This window comes from Nansenia antarctica (assembly GCF_963989245.1).
Source record: "Nansenia antarctica genome assembly, chromosome: 2".
Taxonomy (NCBI): Eukaryota; Metazoa; Chordata; class Actinopteri; order Argentiniformes; family Microstomatidae; genus Nansenia; species Nansenia antarctica.
This window is the reverse complement of record NC_137675.1, coordinates 81875465-81892692: the sequence shown is the minus strand read 5'-3', so window position 1 is coordinate 81892692 and position 17228 is coordinate 81875465. Positions and strand designations below refer to the sequence as shown.

The following is a 17228-nucleotide window of genomic DNA, read 5'->3' as shown; positions in this document are numbered from 1 at the left end:
AAAGCGTGAATAACAAAGCGAAAACACGAACATTGGGAAGTTATAGCAATGACAAAGCATCCCGCTGATTTCAAACGGGTTCCACACTATTGAGGTGTAATTTCACAATGGCATAAGAGAGAGGGTTTGTGAGCACATAACAATAACAACTTGTTATTCCCTGTTTTATTGTTGCGCCCAAAGAAGAGGTGGGGGAAATCACATGATACGTTTCAAATAGCAAAACACATTGTCTCTTATAGAGGATGAATCATGCCACAATCGTGCCGAAATGCAATGTACACATCTCGAAATGCAATGTACTCATCTCAAAATACAATACGGCTGTATTGATTTAAGTTTGGCACAAATATTCCGTATTTTTGTATTGTATTTAGTGTTACACAGGTATTGAATTTCGATGTGTGTATTGCATTTTCGATGTGTGTATTGTAGTTCATTGTGGCACAATTCATCATCCATAGTCTCTGTTCATGGTGCATGGATATATTTAAACACTTAAATAAATACTGCCGAGCACACGCTTTACCTCGCTTTACCTTTAAGATTGAATGCAGACATTATGCTGTCAAGACAGTAACATTCATTGTGTTCAACATAGCTCATATGTTTATAGTATTAATAAATAATTAAATAATAAATATTATTATGTTTTGGGTGAAAGGGATGTGGAAATCCATGTACTATAAATAAATACTTGAGTAGGCATAGGCCTACCTACTATTATTTGACCACGGCCTTTAAACTTCAAAGGATGCTGCAACACAATGTAGGCCTATCCATCGATCGGGTACATCTGGTGAATGAAGAATGCTAAATACCTAAAGGGTTGAGCAAAGAAACTGCGTCTTTAGCCTGTATCAGACTAAGTCTACTCTACAGCATTACAGTAGCCTAATGATTGAAGTTAGCTGAAAACGATTGCTTTCGTTCCCAACAGATGGATCGACGCTGCAGGCAGGTGGTCCTTCTCCTGTGTCTTCTCTCACCACTGGGGATGATGTACTACTGGATGTATTACCTAAATCAGGAGTTCCACCAGAGGAAGACAGAGGGGGACACATCAGTTACTCATCGTCTCAGGTGGATGACGTCAATATGAGTGTGTTTACATAATCCTTACCATCCTAAGGGTTTGGCTCTCCCTGTGGAAAAACCCTGTCATTAAATCTCATTTTATTTCTAGAACCTGTTTCCTTTAAAGAGTGTATAGTTCTTATATATGCATATAGAGGAGTTAATGAGCAAAGCGTAGTACTACTTTAGTAGCTACTGTATACTGTGACGGTAAACCTACAGTGCCCTTCATAAGTACTGGAAAGAGGAAGCATTGTGTCTTCTTTTACCTCTGTACATCATACTTACTGTATGATGAAGCACCTACCAATGAATTTGGAGGCATTTGCTGGTAGTTGAGCTGAAAATATATTTCTGTACACTCATTATGCTACTGTCAGCAGTAATATAATTAATCAGTAATTACATAATATCATCAAGTTTTATTGTTACGTCACATTACATGAGTATTAGTACAATTTACACAATACATGACAAGTAGTAAAGTGGCTGTGGTTTAGGTAGTCCGTATACATATATATATATATGTCAATAGTCTACAGTAGGCTTGTTTATGAGCCTGATCGCCTGAGGGAAGTAGCTGTTGGTTAGCCTCTGAGTTTTGGCATGGCCAAGGTTCACAAACGAGGTGGTATGCTATAATTATAAATCTTGCGCAGATCTTTTTTTTTTTTTACTTTAACCTCATAGTAATTGTTTGATTTCAAATCCAAACTGTTGGAGTATAGATCTAAAAATAAACTCTTTCCAATACTTATGTAGGGCACTGTATGTCATGCTGTTTAGCTCATTCCTGTGTATTTCCAGCGCCATGCCATCCACCAGCTCCACACCACCGTCACCGTGCTCCTGTCCAGCAGGCTCGTACATACTGAGAGATCACCTTCCCAAAGACCAGTATGAGGACCTCGTCCAACGGAGAGCAGAGGAGTACAGGAAACACCTCCTCAGGTGGGAGAGATGGCATTTATAGTGTAACTGTAGAGACTTGTTATGAGCGCAGGATGGCATTTATTATGGTGTGTGTGTGTGTGTGTGTGTGTGTGTGTGTGTGTGTGTGTGTGGTTGTGGTTGTGGTTGTGGTTGTGTACAAATATTTGAATTAAAATATACCAAATATACCATGTCTGTCTCTTGTAGGACCAAGTCCAGTCTGAACAGGCTGCTCTTCGCTCCGTCTAACTCCCCTTTACAGTACCCCATCCAGGGATACACTGTGGTCCCTCTCCAGAAGAGCCTCATACCAGGTCTCACACACACACACACACACACACACACACACACACACACACACATATACACACACACACACACACACACACACACACACACACACACACACAACTAGTCATCGTTACTTCCTAAACTAGTTATCAATGGCATTTCCTTCAAAGGAAATGAACAAACTTGTTATTCAGGTAACTTTATTTTCAACATCATTTCAGGTTTAGCTCTGCATGCAACAACAACAACAACAACAACAAATTACCAGGTGGGTGGAAACTCAAGGGGCTTCAAGGGTCTTCGTCAATCGTCGCTACCGGGTGTAAAAACAAAACGTTAGTTGGTGATGGTTCGGAATCTTAAAACCTGTTTTCAGTAAAGGTTTTTCAACATGGATACTGAAAATACATTGAATGAATGAATGATACATAAATGCTTTTACTGAAATTATGTCTATGATTGACCCTTATAGTACAGTGCTTCACTATTACTGTCTATGGTGGGTCTCATCCAGGAAGTATAAGATGTCTATGGTGGGTCTCATCCAGGGAATATAAGATGTCTATGGTGGGTCTCATCCAGGGAATATAAGGTGTCTATGGTGGGTCTCATCCAGGGAATATAAGATGTCTATGGTGGGTCACATCCAGGGAATATAAGCGGTCTATGGTGTGAGCCCTGTTCTGTACCTGCAGGTGAGTGTTCGTGTGTCCAGCGGTGTCCTGGCTGTAGAGGCCCCTGAGCCTGGCCAGGTGGAGGGTCAGGGTCAGGGTCGGATCACTCTCCAGTCCCCCAGCCTCGCTGACCTCAACAACCTCCTGGAACGACTCACCTACACCAGCACTGTGTATCACATACACACCGGAGACCTGGGTAAGACCTGGGTTAGAACTGGGTTAGATCTGAGTTAGACCTGGGTTAGAACTGGGTTAGAACTGGGTTAGAATTAGTATAGTCCTGGGTAAGACCTAGGTTATAACTATGTTAGAACTGGGTTAAACCTGGGTTAGAACTAGGTTAGAAGTGGGTTATATAGTCCTGGGTAAGATCTGGGTTAAATATAGGTTAGATCAAGATTAGAACTGGGCTAGAACTAGGTTAGACCTAGGATAGAACTAGGTTAGATCTGGGTTAGAACCTGGTTTAGAACCTGGGTTATACCGGACCTGTATATGAATCTGCTACTGGCATCAGAAGGTCATAGAAGGTCATACTGGTGATGATTGTGATATGTAGTTGTTTCCTATAGAAGGTCATACTGCTGATGATTGTGATATGTAGTTGTTTCCTATAGAAGGTCATACTGCTGATGATTGTGATATGTAGTTGTTTCCTATAGAAGGTCATACTGCTGATGATTGTGATATGTAGTTGTTTCACTTCCTAGGCTAGACAAATGCACTTTGTTGTTTTAGTCACTCTGGGTAAGAGCGTCTGCTAAATGAATGTAAATGTAAAAAGAAACAAGGGGCCTGTTTGAATGTACTTAAAATATATCCTTCTGTACATGATTAGACTTCTCATCTCTCCTCTCCTCTCCCCAGCTCACTTCACATATGAACAGCACGAGGCAGTCTTCCCCATAGTCATCCAGCGACCATCGATTCCTGTTTTATATGACATGGGAAAAGGTAGATTGTTTTACTGGTGGATAGAAGGGGCTGTTACCTTTGCCACCCGGTACGCAAGGACCTGTCCCTCTAAGGAAGCAAAACAAAAGCAAAAAACATGTTCAACTGTCTCCCTCTGTTAGCAATGATCACACTCTCCAGTCAGATGTTTCCCAATTATTCTCAAGGTGTCATTGATGTTTAACCCCATGTGCCCCAGTGTTACGAACCCCAGATCTTATGGCTCTACGTCTAGGGGGTGTAGGGGGGAGCCGTAACATAAAGGGTGTAAGTAAGTTGCCACTTAGATGTGGGAGGGAAAATAACTAAAGAAAGGCACAACACGAACGAACTAAAGTGCAATGATTTAATAAACAAATGGTGGTGTACAAAAACACAAGCCATAGGACAACAGGTAGACTATGAGCGGTGTCAACCCAAAGAAACAAAATAATAAAGTGAGACCCTACCAGTGATTACAATTCTACATAATGACAGCCGCTCCTTTGCCTAATGTATTTAACATAGATGAGCCTACGTGATGTAATGTATACCCAAGGGTATCTCACCTACGCCTGTTTCCTATGGCTAGTGTGTGACAATACAAATAGAAAAACTGTAGTCAAATACTAAATCAAATAAACAAACAACCAAACTTAATCTTACTCTAAACAAACAACTACATTGAAAAGATACGCACAAAATAACACAAACAACCTAAGAAACTAAGAGTTGACAAACTAACAAACAAAACACAACCAAACAGTCAACTAACAAGGAGACACAATGAGGAACATTTAAACAGACAGGCAGCCCTCTGATTGGATGATGAGCAGCCTTCTGATTGGACAGGAGAGGGATGATGAATGAGGGAATGATTGGCCAATTGACAACACCTGGATGGAGAATGACAGAGGAGAACATAGAAGTGGAAGGAAACACAACAAGAACACATGTGGACTTAACACCCAGCCTGAGCCTCCATATTATCACCTCCTCCCATCTGCCCCACTGAACTCTGAATCATATGTAGATGCCACCCCCTCCCCTAAGCGGGCCATATCACTAAATGGACCGCTTGAGTACAGTATCTTAGCTGAACTTAAATACAGTATCTTAGCTGAACTTAATTACAGTATCCTAGCTGAATTTGCAAACTATTGATGCAGTCTTTTTCCATCACAGTGTGTACTAGACATGTTGATTTTGTTTCAGTCTTTGTATCTTGGTGTGACTGCTTTTACCAAGAGCTCTGTATGCAATGTAATTTTTGCTAAGTAAATTAACACAAATATAGGATTACTGGCAGCTTTTTTTTGGTGAACAAAATGTGTTTTGTTTTATTTAAGACAAAATGTTCCTGGACAGTCACAACAACAATTTCAACAGACCTGTATCCTAATTGTAACCTGTTACCACATGATAGGATTGAAGGGAGGACAAAACAAACTATTGGCAAAATATCTACCTTTAAATCAAACAGGATCTCCACCTTCCAATGTGATGTGTTTGACATCACTACAGCGTCTAACCAGAGTGATAATCTGTCCCTGTAGACATCACTACAGCGTCTAACCAGAGTGATAATCTGTCCCTGTAGACGTCACTACAGCATCTAACCAGAGTGATAATCTGTCCCTGTAGACGTCACTACAGCATCTAACCAGAGTGATAATCTGTCCCTGTAGACGTCACTACAGCGTCTAACCAGAATGATAATCTGTCCCTGTAGACATCACTACAGCATCTAACCAGAGTTATAATCTGTCCCTGTAGACGTCACTACAGCGTCTAACCAGAGTGATAATCTGTCCCTGTAGACGTCACTACAGCATCTAACCAGAATGATAATCTGTCCCTGTAGACATCACTACAGCATCTAACCAGAGTGATAATCTGTCCCTGTAGACGTCACTACAGCATCTAACCAGAGTGATAATCTGTCCCTGTAGACATCACTACAGCATCTAACCACAGTGATAATCTGTCCCTGTAGACATCACTACAGCGTCTAACCAGAGTGATAATCTGTCCCTGTAGACGTCACTACAGCATCTAACCAGAGTGATAATCTGTCCCTGTAGACATCACTACAGCATCTAACCACAGTGATAATCTGTCCCTGTAGACATCACTACAGCATCTAACCAGAGTGATAATCTGTCCCTGTAGACATCACTACAGCGTCTAACCAGAGTGATAATCTGTCCCTGTAGACATCACTACAGCATCTAACCAGAGTGATAATCTGTCTCTGTAGACATCACTACAGCGTCTAACCAGAGTGATAATCTGTCCCTGTAGACATCACTACAGCATCTAACCAGAGTGATAATCTGTCCCTGTAGACATCACTACAGCATCTAACCAGAGTGATAATCTGTCCCTGTAGACATCACTACAGCGTCTAACCAGAGTGATAATCTGTCCCTGTAGACGTCACTACAGCGTCTAACCAGAGTGATAATCTGTCCCTGTAGACGTCACTACAGCATCTAACCAGAGTGATAATCTGTCCCTGTAGACATCACTACAGCGTCTAACCAGAGTGATAATCTGTCCCTGTAGACGTCACTACAGCGTCTAACCAGAGTGATAATCTGTCCCTGTAGACATCACTACAGCGTCTAACCAGAGTGATAATCTGTCCCTGTAGACATCACTACAGCATCTAACCAGAGTGATAATCTGTCCCTGTAGACGTCAACTCCCAGGTGACCATCGTGACCAAGACGTTCCTGCGGTACAGCGAGCTCCAACGCCTCATCAGCAGCATCAGGACCTTCTACCCAGACATGAAGATCATCATCGCTGACGACAGCCTGAAGCCTCAGAAAGTCAACGGATCCAATATAGAGCAGTACATCATGCCCCCGGCACAGGTACAAACCACAGTAATGTAGTTTGTTGTTTAATCGTTTATTTGAGTGTTTCATTGAACACAACACAACATCACAGATAAGATGTGGAAAAAACTGTGTTAATTGTTTAATTGTTAGTTTCAGAAGTAACACACAATCATAACAATAATAATATATATAATAATAATAATAATAATAATAATAATGCAATCTGCAAGCAGCAATTAACAGGGCCTAATTCACAATTTATGTGAGAGGCCACGCCCCCCTGGACAATTCATAATTAAGAGCGACCATGTTGTTTATTCAAATAGTAAACAAAATGGAACGCACATCACTCTATTGATACTACATACCAAGTTTGGCGCAGATAGGTCAATATCTGTAAAAGCCTTTGTTTTTTTCACTAAATGGTAGATCTTGATGGTCCTTTTTGTTCATCATGAGGGACCTATGGACCAAATTCGGTGACTCTATGTTATAGGATGTGGGATATATAGCCTTTCAAAGTTGGCCATTTCTAACACTTGTTGTAGCACCCCCATTAGGGCAATCAGGATAATATTACATTTGGGGGTAGTGGTCACATCTTAGACCCCTAATAATAATAATAATTAGTAGTAGTATTCGTGTTCTTAGTTGCTTGACAAAATGTCTTCTTCATTTATAGTGTTGAGACCCTGTTGATAATAATCAACTTGAAACAGTATTCAACTTTTCAAAACTGTTTTAGCAGTTAGAAGCATAGAGCATTTTTCAAGTGGATGTTGACCACAATGACAGTCTATTTCAACAACGTCTATTCTATCCAACAACTCCCAAAAAACATTTACATTAAAATGTTTGGCATTTAGCAGACTCCTTATTCCAATGCGATTTTTTTTACAAGCTGGTACATTGCTGTGGCAATTCTATCAAAACAGTGTCCTCATTGTTAGAATGATGTTGGAGTTGTGGTGAAACCATCCCCAAAGACCAGTTTTTTATGACCCATATATTAAATTATATGGTACCTTTACCTGAGTAACAGGAGGGTGCGGTTGGGGGACCAACCTTAGCAAGACAATGACACATTGACACAAAATATAGAATGCCATTGGAGTGGTTGGCTTTGACGTACAGTAACTGGGTTCCAGCAAACACTTGGCAAAATGCTAACTACTTTATTACAATAAACTCAAATACTGGGCTACGGCCAACTGGGGGGAGGTATACTAGCTATACAAGCTGGGGGCTATCCACTTGTGCAACTAACCACATCACACGTATACATACTCTGAAACACAGCAAGCAAACAGTGCAAAAAGGGGTAATCACCCAGTGCAACTAAGATCATCACGCTCACGCATACAATTGGTGATGGGTAGGACCTAAACACTTTAACCCTCACAACAGAATGGCGCTTTACACAGAGATCTAAAAACCTAATAAGCTAGGGAGCACAAGGTTAGCATACGCAGGTACCATTTGGTGTGACAGAACTATAAATATATTAAAAGGGAACAAGTTTAAGCTACTACACTAAAAGATTAGAGGCAAAACTGGGATTCAGTGATTAAAGGCAAAACAGCAGCTAGTGTTCTGGCCGACCTATAAGAGCAGAGCACACATCCATGAAGACACCACAAATATGAAAAATTACCTCGGATGCCTTAAGGACCTTAAGGGCAATCCTACAATACTGTATATTATTACCGTGTTACCTTTGTCAGTTGCATGCACCACATCAATCCACCATCCACTGTACCTCAGCGGTGGGAACCAGCATTGTTGCACACCAGCCTACTAATACGTAGTGGTGGAAAAGTACATTGTAGTGGCAACTAGCCTCACAATGATATGTAATTAAGAATACAAGATCATACCTCTGGATCAAATGAGAAGGGACTGAGAGCCTGGACAAGCAGGGAGTCCGATGAGCAAATTCTGTCTCTCTTGTGGCTCATCGTCAAATCCTGCAGCCTACCTCTATGACGGTTGAGGTCAATTCCACTTATTAATTTACTATTAAAAATAGTCTGCAGAATCCACATTCATATTAACCCAAAATTCACAAGTAAAAGTATCTATGCTTACATGGTATATGTATAATATAGTATGTAATACTAGAACATAGGCCTTTCAAAGAAAGGCAATTTCTAAAACTTGCTATAGCACCCCCATTAGGCCAATATTAGGTAGTATTAGTCCCCTAAAAATCCAAATTATTATTGGTATTACAATAATGATAATAACTATTTATGTAAACTGTTTCCTGGTGTCTCTGGTGTGCTTACATGGTATTACAGTACATGGCATTGACACAGCACTAGGACAAAGTTGGCCATTTCTAACACTATAGCACCCCCATTTGGCCAATATTAGGTAGTATTAGTCCCCTAATAATACTATTTAGTATTAGCATTATAATAATACTACAGATCCGCAATGCCCCTACCCTGGACACCTTCAAATCAGCCCTCAAAACGGATCTGTTCACCAAGGCCTTTGGCCCCTAGTCTAGTTTTGTCTCTGTCACTATCTTTTTGTTTTCTTTGGGGGATTTTTCTGTTCTGTCTGTCTGACTTTCTGTCAGTGCAATCTGTAAAGCGTCCTTGGGTTTGAGAAAGGCGCTATATAAAACCAGGTTGTTATTATTATTATTATTATTATTATTATTATTATTATTATTATTATTATATTTATATAAACTGTTTGGCTTTTGTCTTCAGGGCTGGTTCGCTGGCAGGACCCTGGGCGTCTCCCAGGTAACCACAAAGTACCTGCTGTGGGTGGATGATGACTTCCTGTTTACAGCGCAGACCAAGATCGAGAGTCTGGTGGAGGTGATGGAGGCGATGCCTGAACTGGACGTGGTGAGAAGAACTGGTCTTTACTGGTCTTTACTGGTCTTTACTGGTGTTACTGGTCTTTACTGGAATCTACTAGTCTTTACTGGACTCTACTGGTCTTTACTGGACTCTCCTGGTCTTTACTGGTCTCTCCTGGTCTTTACAGGACTCTACTGGTCCCTACTGGACTCTACAGGTCTTTAATAGCCTTTACTGGTCTTTACTGGTCTCTACCGGTCTTTATCTGTCCTTATTGGTCTCTACTGGTCTTTACTGGTCTTTACTGGTGTTACTGGTCTTTACTGGTCTTGACTGGTGTTACTGGTCTTTACTGGTCTCTACTGGTCTTTACTGGTCTTTACTTGTCTCTACTGGTCTCTACTGGTCTTGACTGGTGTTACTGGTCTTTACTGGACTCTACTGGTCTTTACTGGTCTCTACTGGTCTTGACTGGTGTTACTGGTCTTACTGGTGCTTAAAACAAACATGCAAACATGAGACACTTATTGTTTTCAACAAAAATGGTAATGGTTTTTACAACAATACCATGACAAAAAAAAACTAAACCTGGATTCAAACCCAGTCTGTCTAGCAAGCATTGACCTTTTCACCAACTCAATCTGTTACCTCTCTCTGTTTGTGAGCAGGTGGGCGCGGCCGTGGGCAGCGGCACTTCTCGGCAACACTTCTCCCTGGTCTACGAGGAAGGCGACGGGGGAGATGGCGGCTGTCTGAATAGGAAGTCAGGCATCGATTTCCAAAGCCTTCCTGGTTTCCCACAATGCTCTTTCACCGATGGGGTGGTCAACTTCCTCCTGGGTCGCACAGACGCTATAAGGAGAATTGGCTTCGACCCCCTGCTGAAGAGAGTGGCACACTCGGGTGAAATATGATTATATATTATAATATTATATAATATCATATTTATTTGTTTATCCTCATTATCTATTACATAAGCAACAGCAGGCCTCCCTTTTTAAATAAATAAAATACATTTTTGGATGACCCTGAACAAGTTGTTGTTTTAACCCAATTATGAATGCTTCAGGTATTATTCAGTTATTGGGAATTATCAATTAGTATACTCATCCATCCTTCTTCTTTCTCCTCATCCCTCCCTCCCTCCCTCTGTTTCAGAGTTCTTCATGGACGGCCTGGGCAGCCTCCTGGTGGCCACCTGTAGTCATGTCAACATCGCACATCAGCCCAAGAACGCAGGAAACAAGCTGTACTCTACCTTCCGTCACCAAAATAAGGATGATGAAAAATTCAAACTGGGCCTTCACTTCTTCAAGAACCATCTGAAATGTATTCGTTATGGATAGATATAAGTCTAGTGTCCCAGGAAATATATTCATAAGTGGTATGAGGAATTTCTCTTTTTTCTTTTTGTTTTACTGCCCAAACATGATATAGTTCTGTCCACGTCAGCAGAATCCAATGTACAGGTAAACAAGAGTAAAATGCTTTGGCTTACGTCCTTCAATATTGGCATTGCAGCAGGATACAAAATCCCAATAATAGAATAAAGTAAATAAAGTAAGTAATAATAAACTAGAATAAAGTAATAAAGTGATGGTAGTCTAAGGTGACCAGATTTCTCAGATGCAATCTGGGGACATTTCCAACTTTTTAGGAAAAATGTATACATTTTATCATGATGAAATACAGAAACGGGGACAATTGCTGTTTCATTTATTTTGACCTTATTTTGACCAATGTATACACATTCAAGCAAGAATACTCAAGTGTAACAACTGGAATGTGCCTCTCAACATTAGTGTCAGTGTACTGTAAGTGGTATTAAAAGTAATTCTTAGAACTGTTCAGGTTGACGAGCCAACCATCAACCAAGCGGGGGGTCTGGATTTAAGAGGATTTAACACTTAATTTCCTGCATTCTGGTGAATTTGTACACACTATTGTGCTTTTTATGCCCATTTTTATCTCCACTACCCTACTCATACTTTAAGCCTAACATAATGTTTAAGCCTAACATAAGACTAATGATGTTGTCAAAATTCTGTATATTGTATTTTTATTAATAATTTAAAACAACTTTATACACCCACTGCATATATTTCATTGTATTATCTTATTAATAATAATAGCCACCAGGGCACCCCATAAGCTCTTCTCCACTAGTCTGATTAGATTGAACTATTCCAATTCCAGGACTGCAGCACAGAGCATAGGTCAGGTGTTAAATATTAACTCGTTAATGGGGAACAATCGGGGCTGAAATGCTTTCTATTGAATGTAACGATCGTCCATTAACGGGTAATATGCATACATTGACGTTATAAAGGGGTGGAGGACCCCATGTGTAGGACCCTTGGCAGCAGGTTTGGTGACAATACAAGCCAAGATAAAAAAAAAATAAAAAAAATATGAAATGCTTGAAACGGGGACTTTTCCGGGGACAGTTTGTTGCCGGGGACAGGTCATCCAAACCGGGGGCTGCCCCCGGAAATCGGGGGCGTCTGGTCACATGGTAGTCGTACCGCGGAACCGGTCGTACTCCAGTAGAATCAGTAGTGCTGTACGCGAATTTGCGAAACCTAGGATGGTAGGGGAAGGTAGGGCAATACCGCTACCTGATTGGTTGGCGAAGCACTCGTGATGAGCCCCCTCATTGGCTGGCGAGTCTACCATCGAATTAGCCAGACTCCTTGCTATAAGCTAGCAATATTGGGCTAACGTAAACGTTATAATGCTAAGCTAGCAATATTGCTATAATAATATAATATAATAATATATATATATATATATATATATATATATATATAATATATATATAATATATATATATATAATAATAATAATATTATATATATATATATATATATATATATATATATATAATATATATATAATATAAATAAATATATATATATATAATATATAATATAATAATATAATATAGCTGAAATGCGGCGTGTGAACGGGTTGAAATGTGTGTGTCTCACGCCCAGAGATGTTAGAAGTCATAAGGAAACATGTTTATTGACTGGGCAACACAGTGTAAATACAGTACTAGCATGACCTTGGTCATGTGAACCAGCTTCATAAAATAAACCAGAAACACTCATTCTGCAGTCTGCACGTTTTATTCTGATATTAACCAGCTTGTTAACATTCAATTTGTCACATTGTATACCCACAAACCATAGTATGTCTCTACCTCCTCCCTGGTGCTGAGTTGGAGCTTTAAAGAGGCCGTGAAACCTCCCCCCGCTCCAGTGGAGTATATGAGCAGATATTATGCCAGTACCCCTCAGGGACAAGTTGCTGTTTAAACACATTAAATGTAAGGTTAGTAAATCAACCATCACAATATCACACTTTAAAATGTGATTGTTTGGAAGGCTTGTTTTCTAAATATTCAGATTACCAAAAAATCTAAGGATAGTTTTATTTCCTAGTTTGTGTGTTAGTAGGCCCAACAAAGACAAATATGTAGGTACATAACTGTAAAAGTGCATTTTGCATAATAGGTCCCCTTTAAAATTTGAGTGGGGCAGGGCCCACATGCTGGCTCACTGAAATGGCTGGAACAGACATACACCCACTAAATAAACCGTCTGGACCATAGTTCATTTGATCAGTTACACCTGTGTTTGGACTGTAAAATGGCTGTTGATATGGGTAGAGGCTAGATCCGATCAACACAACGGACACCTAACCCTAACCATTCGATACCTGTGCCTAAACTTAACCGTCCAAACTAAGCCTAACCTCAAGATGCTCCGGTATCCCCAAGTCATCCTGCTTTCCACAAAAATGACACCACTTAATTTTCATGGCTGCCTCTTTTCCCTCTCTCGCTCGTCTTTTCCCTCTCTCACTTCTCCTTCAGTAGTCTACCTTAATTGATACAACATTTAAAATGTTAGACATGTTAGAAGGGTGGGGAACAATGAGCCTGTTACACTTAGAATGTGTTTTTGAGATTAGATTGCAAGTGGACAGCGAGAAACATTGCTGTTTAAACTTGTATTATGCGTCTCCAAAAAAGTGTTCCACTGACCACCTCTGTCCACTTGTGTCCAGATGTCATTGACAGTTCAGCCAAGTTCCTCAGCTGAACGTGGAAATGTTTGCCAGTAGCTGAAGATCGGCTTGAATATAATCTAAGAGAGTTCAAGTCTAAAGTTCTGAAATGTATTTTTGTGACATTACTGCTCCTTTGATACTGTATTTCCCCTGTGTGGTTGCTTATGCAGTAATATGGTTTGTGGGTATACAATGTGACAAATTGAATGTTAACAAGCTGGTTAATATCAGAATAAAACGTGCAGACTGCAGAATGAGTGTTTCTGGTTTATTTTATGAAGCTGGTTCACATGACCAAGGTCAGGCTAGTACTGTATTTACACTGTGTTGCCCAGTCAATAAACATGTTTCCTTATGACTTCTAACTTCTCTGGGCGTGAGACACACGCATTTCAACCCGTTCACACGTTAGCCCAATATTGCTAGCTTATAGCAAGGAGTCTGGCTAATTAGATGGTAGACTCGCCAGCCAATGAGGGGGCTCATCACGAGTGCTTCGCCAACCAATCAGGTAGCGGTATTGCCCTGCCTTCCCCTACCATCCTAGGTTTCGCAAATTCGCGTGCTGCACAGAGTACAATATGATCAATATTGACAATATGATGAAATGGAATATGACTGGACTTTTTAAATAGGCACTACATTTGATAAACACTGCCTTGTCTGTCTGTTTTTATTGTATGTATTAATGTATTATGTGTGACTTATGTGTGTTTTTAATGTGGAAATGTATTCTTGATACATACACTTGATAATGCCTGGCGAAGGAGAATTTCTGTCACTCTCTTGAATCTTGATACATGCAACATGATACCATTTTTTATTATTATTTCATTTAAAACTCATTGAGATTAAACATCTCTTTTACAAGAGCCAACAGCCAAGTGTAAAAAATAAATAAAAAATAAATATAGTGTTTCAAATCAGGTCTCCTCTCCCCACTGCCATCCTGCAACACAACAAGCAGAATATGGACAGCAGAAAGGAAGGAGGCTGTAGGTGGTTGATGCAGCACACCTGTGGCTTTTAGATTAGTTCTCCACAATCCAACTGTGAACAATATTACTGCGCTTTCAAACGAAGCTTTCCGACGCATTGACACATTCAACACAATTGTGTCGGAAAAAGTGTCGCTCTATCGATGCAGTCGATACAGCAGCTCCACGATGCTATCTGCTGGTCAGGTCGTGGTATGGCAGCTGTATCGACTGATCAGTCAGGAATTTGGGGCAAAATACAATACGCCCACCATCATCTGTGATGTCTTGCTCAATAAAGGTGCTGTGACAAACTGTGTCGATGTATATGTGGCCATATATGCGGTCTTAACTGTTGGTGTGTCTAGTAGACTACAGCCTAGTAGAAAGTTGAGCTCGTTTGAATTGATGACCTGTCATAAATGTGTTTAGTCAATATGACGTCATTCTGATTGGCATGAATGACGATAAATAAATGCAAATGTATTCTTATTATTTATTATTTATTTATTAATACGAGCACAACTCATATGAGGGGCAGATAGTATTGGAGGGAAAGGGGTCTTAGGGTTTCTGGTTATGTATGGTCTGCTTGTCATCATCAGGCGTTGCAGTATGATACTGAAACAGTGATTAGTCCAGAGTGCAGCCTGAAGTTTGTTAGCATAACTGTTTGTATGGTAGCAAAGTTGTTCAAAGCGAAGAATTGTTATGTCAGTTAATTTTGGATATCTACCTTATGTGGCTGCAATGCTATTCATATTGCTAAAACTACACTAGAAAAAAACAACAACAAAAAAACAGTTCAAATCCCACAAAAATAACTTTAATAAACCCATTTTCGGTACTCGATTGAGTTAATATTAGAACTAAGAGATGCCAAACTCTTTTGATATATCGGATTTATATTCACTGGAATAGTGAAAAGGAATAGGCCTAACTAAAGTGGTATATCTGTATATCTTTATGGCGTTTGCATTATTGCACTTGCATCTGGCTGGATGCCGAATGCGTTTCGTTGACTCTGTACTTGTCCTCTGCCAATGACAATTAAATTTAATTCTGAATCTGGATGACTGAAACTCGGCCATGGAGAATGAATCTCACGACTGCGAGGAGTGGCTCAGAATGAACAATGTGTGGTATAGACAAGCACTGACGGGAGGAGTTGTGGGACATGATTGGTTGGGGTAGATTAGATTAAATCAATTACGACAGTGGCTATGGGACCGGCAGATTATTCCGATCCTTGTATTGCAAACAAACAAACAAACAAACAAACAAACAAACAAACGTGAATGTAGCCAATTCAATTTCAGTAATTATGTTACGGATTTGATGTGGTCATTCTGTTGCAGCACACAACCTAAACGTAAAATCTCTCTCTTACTTACAAGAATGTTCCTGTTATGCAGGCTCTGTTGCATGAAAAGACACATCAAAGAGTAAAAGGAAACTAACCACACATTACATCATCAAGATTGATGGGCAAACAATGCAGTTCAGCTCCTTGTGGAGCCCTCTGGCACCTGGGGCCTCATTTATAAAAAAAAGTACTTGAACGTCATCTTTGACTTGCACGTAAGCAAATTTTTCTAAACGGACGTAAGCATTATTTATAAAACGAGCTGTGCTCGTTTAAAATTGCGTACGTACTAAAGTCTATAAATACCAAATATACTTGAGAATGAGCTTTGTATTTACGCCCTGTGATAGAGGCTCAATTATAGCGGCTGAATTAAGCCACGTGAGCGGGAGAGGGCAGAGAAGGGTGGCTTCTGCATTTGTAACGTTTGATCATGTCAACCAGTACTCAAGTTGTAAAAGAAAATCAGGGGGGGTGGTGGATTTTATCATATGAGGAGGACAATTTTAGCATCCCCACAGCGTCAGTGACTTCAGTGTCAGTGACTTGGTAAAATTGTCAGTGCGTGCCCCCCCCCTCACCCACAGTATTTTACTCAATATGCGCACAACTAAATGTTGAAATAGCAGTGATACCACGTTCATTGACAAAATGACATATGGGATGGAAAGGGGGGATGGCAGTTTTAGAAGGGGGATGATTTTGACCGTTTTTATTTCAGGGGGGATGCCATCCCCCCTCATCCCCCCTCATCCCCCCTCAACTTGAGTGCTGATGACAACTAACCAGCAAATGCTTATACTGTAAGAAAATATGGCTGCTCACTCCCAGACACCAGAGAAAAATCCAGTATAATTTAGCGCATTAGGCATGTTGAAGGGGAGATGGCGTTGCCTTGACAGCTCCGGAGGAATATATAGGAAGACTGAAATACAATCATAAACATCAGTTCCCTTTAAATCTTGAATTAACTCATTTTCTCGGCTGATAACAGCATCGTTAATTTTATTACGAGTCACGTTCACTTCGCATGAATTACAGTATAGGCAGTGCGGCTCACATGCCTGTAATAACTTCGCATAACCAGTAGGTAATGTGCGTACGCAAGGTCAATACTCGACGTAGAGCTACGATCGTTTCCACGGTCAAATTGACTCAAGTTGAAATTGTATAAATCACTACGTGGACGTGGTTTTCTACGTACGACACGGGTAAGATCAACATTT

General features: G+C 40.3%; 1 protein-coding gene across 1 annotated transcript; it reads left to right on the top strand.

Annotated features, from left to right (window-relative positions):
• Nucleotides 1-1888: 1888 nt before the first annotated feature.
• LOC308150733 (beta-1,4 N-acetylgalactosaminyltransferase 1-like) lies at nt 1889-10928 on the top strand (the record flags this gene model as incomplete). The annotated part of the gene is made up of 8 exons (XM_080523533.1): nt 1889-2028; nt 2218-2296; nt 2997-3174; nt 3846-3932; nt 6612-6793; nt 9484-9627; nt 10251-10485; nt 10741-10928. The coding sequence occupies 8 exons, from the start codon at nt 1889-1891 to the stop codon at nt 10926-10928; spliced, it is 1233 nt and encodes a 410-aa protein (XP_080379659.1).
• Between the last annotated feature and the right edge of the window lie 6300 nt (nt 10929-17228).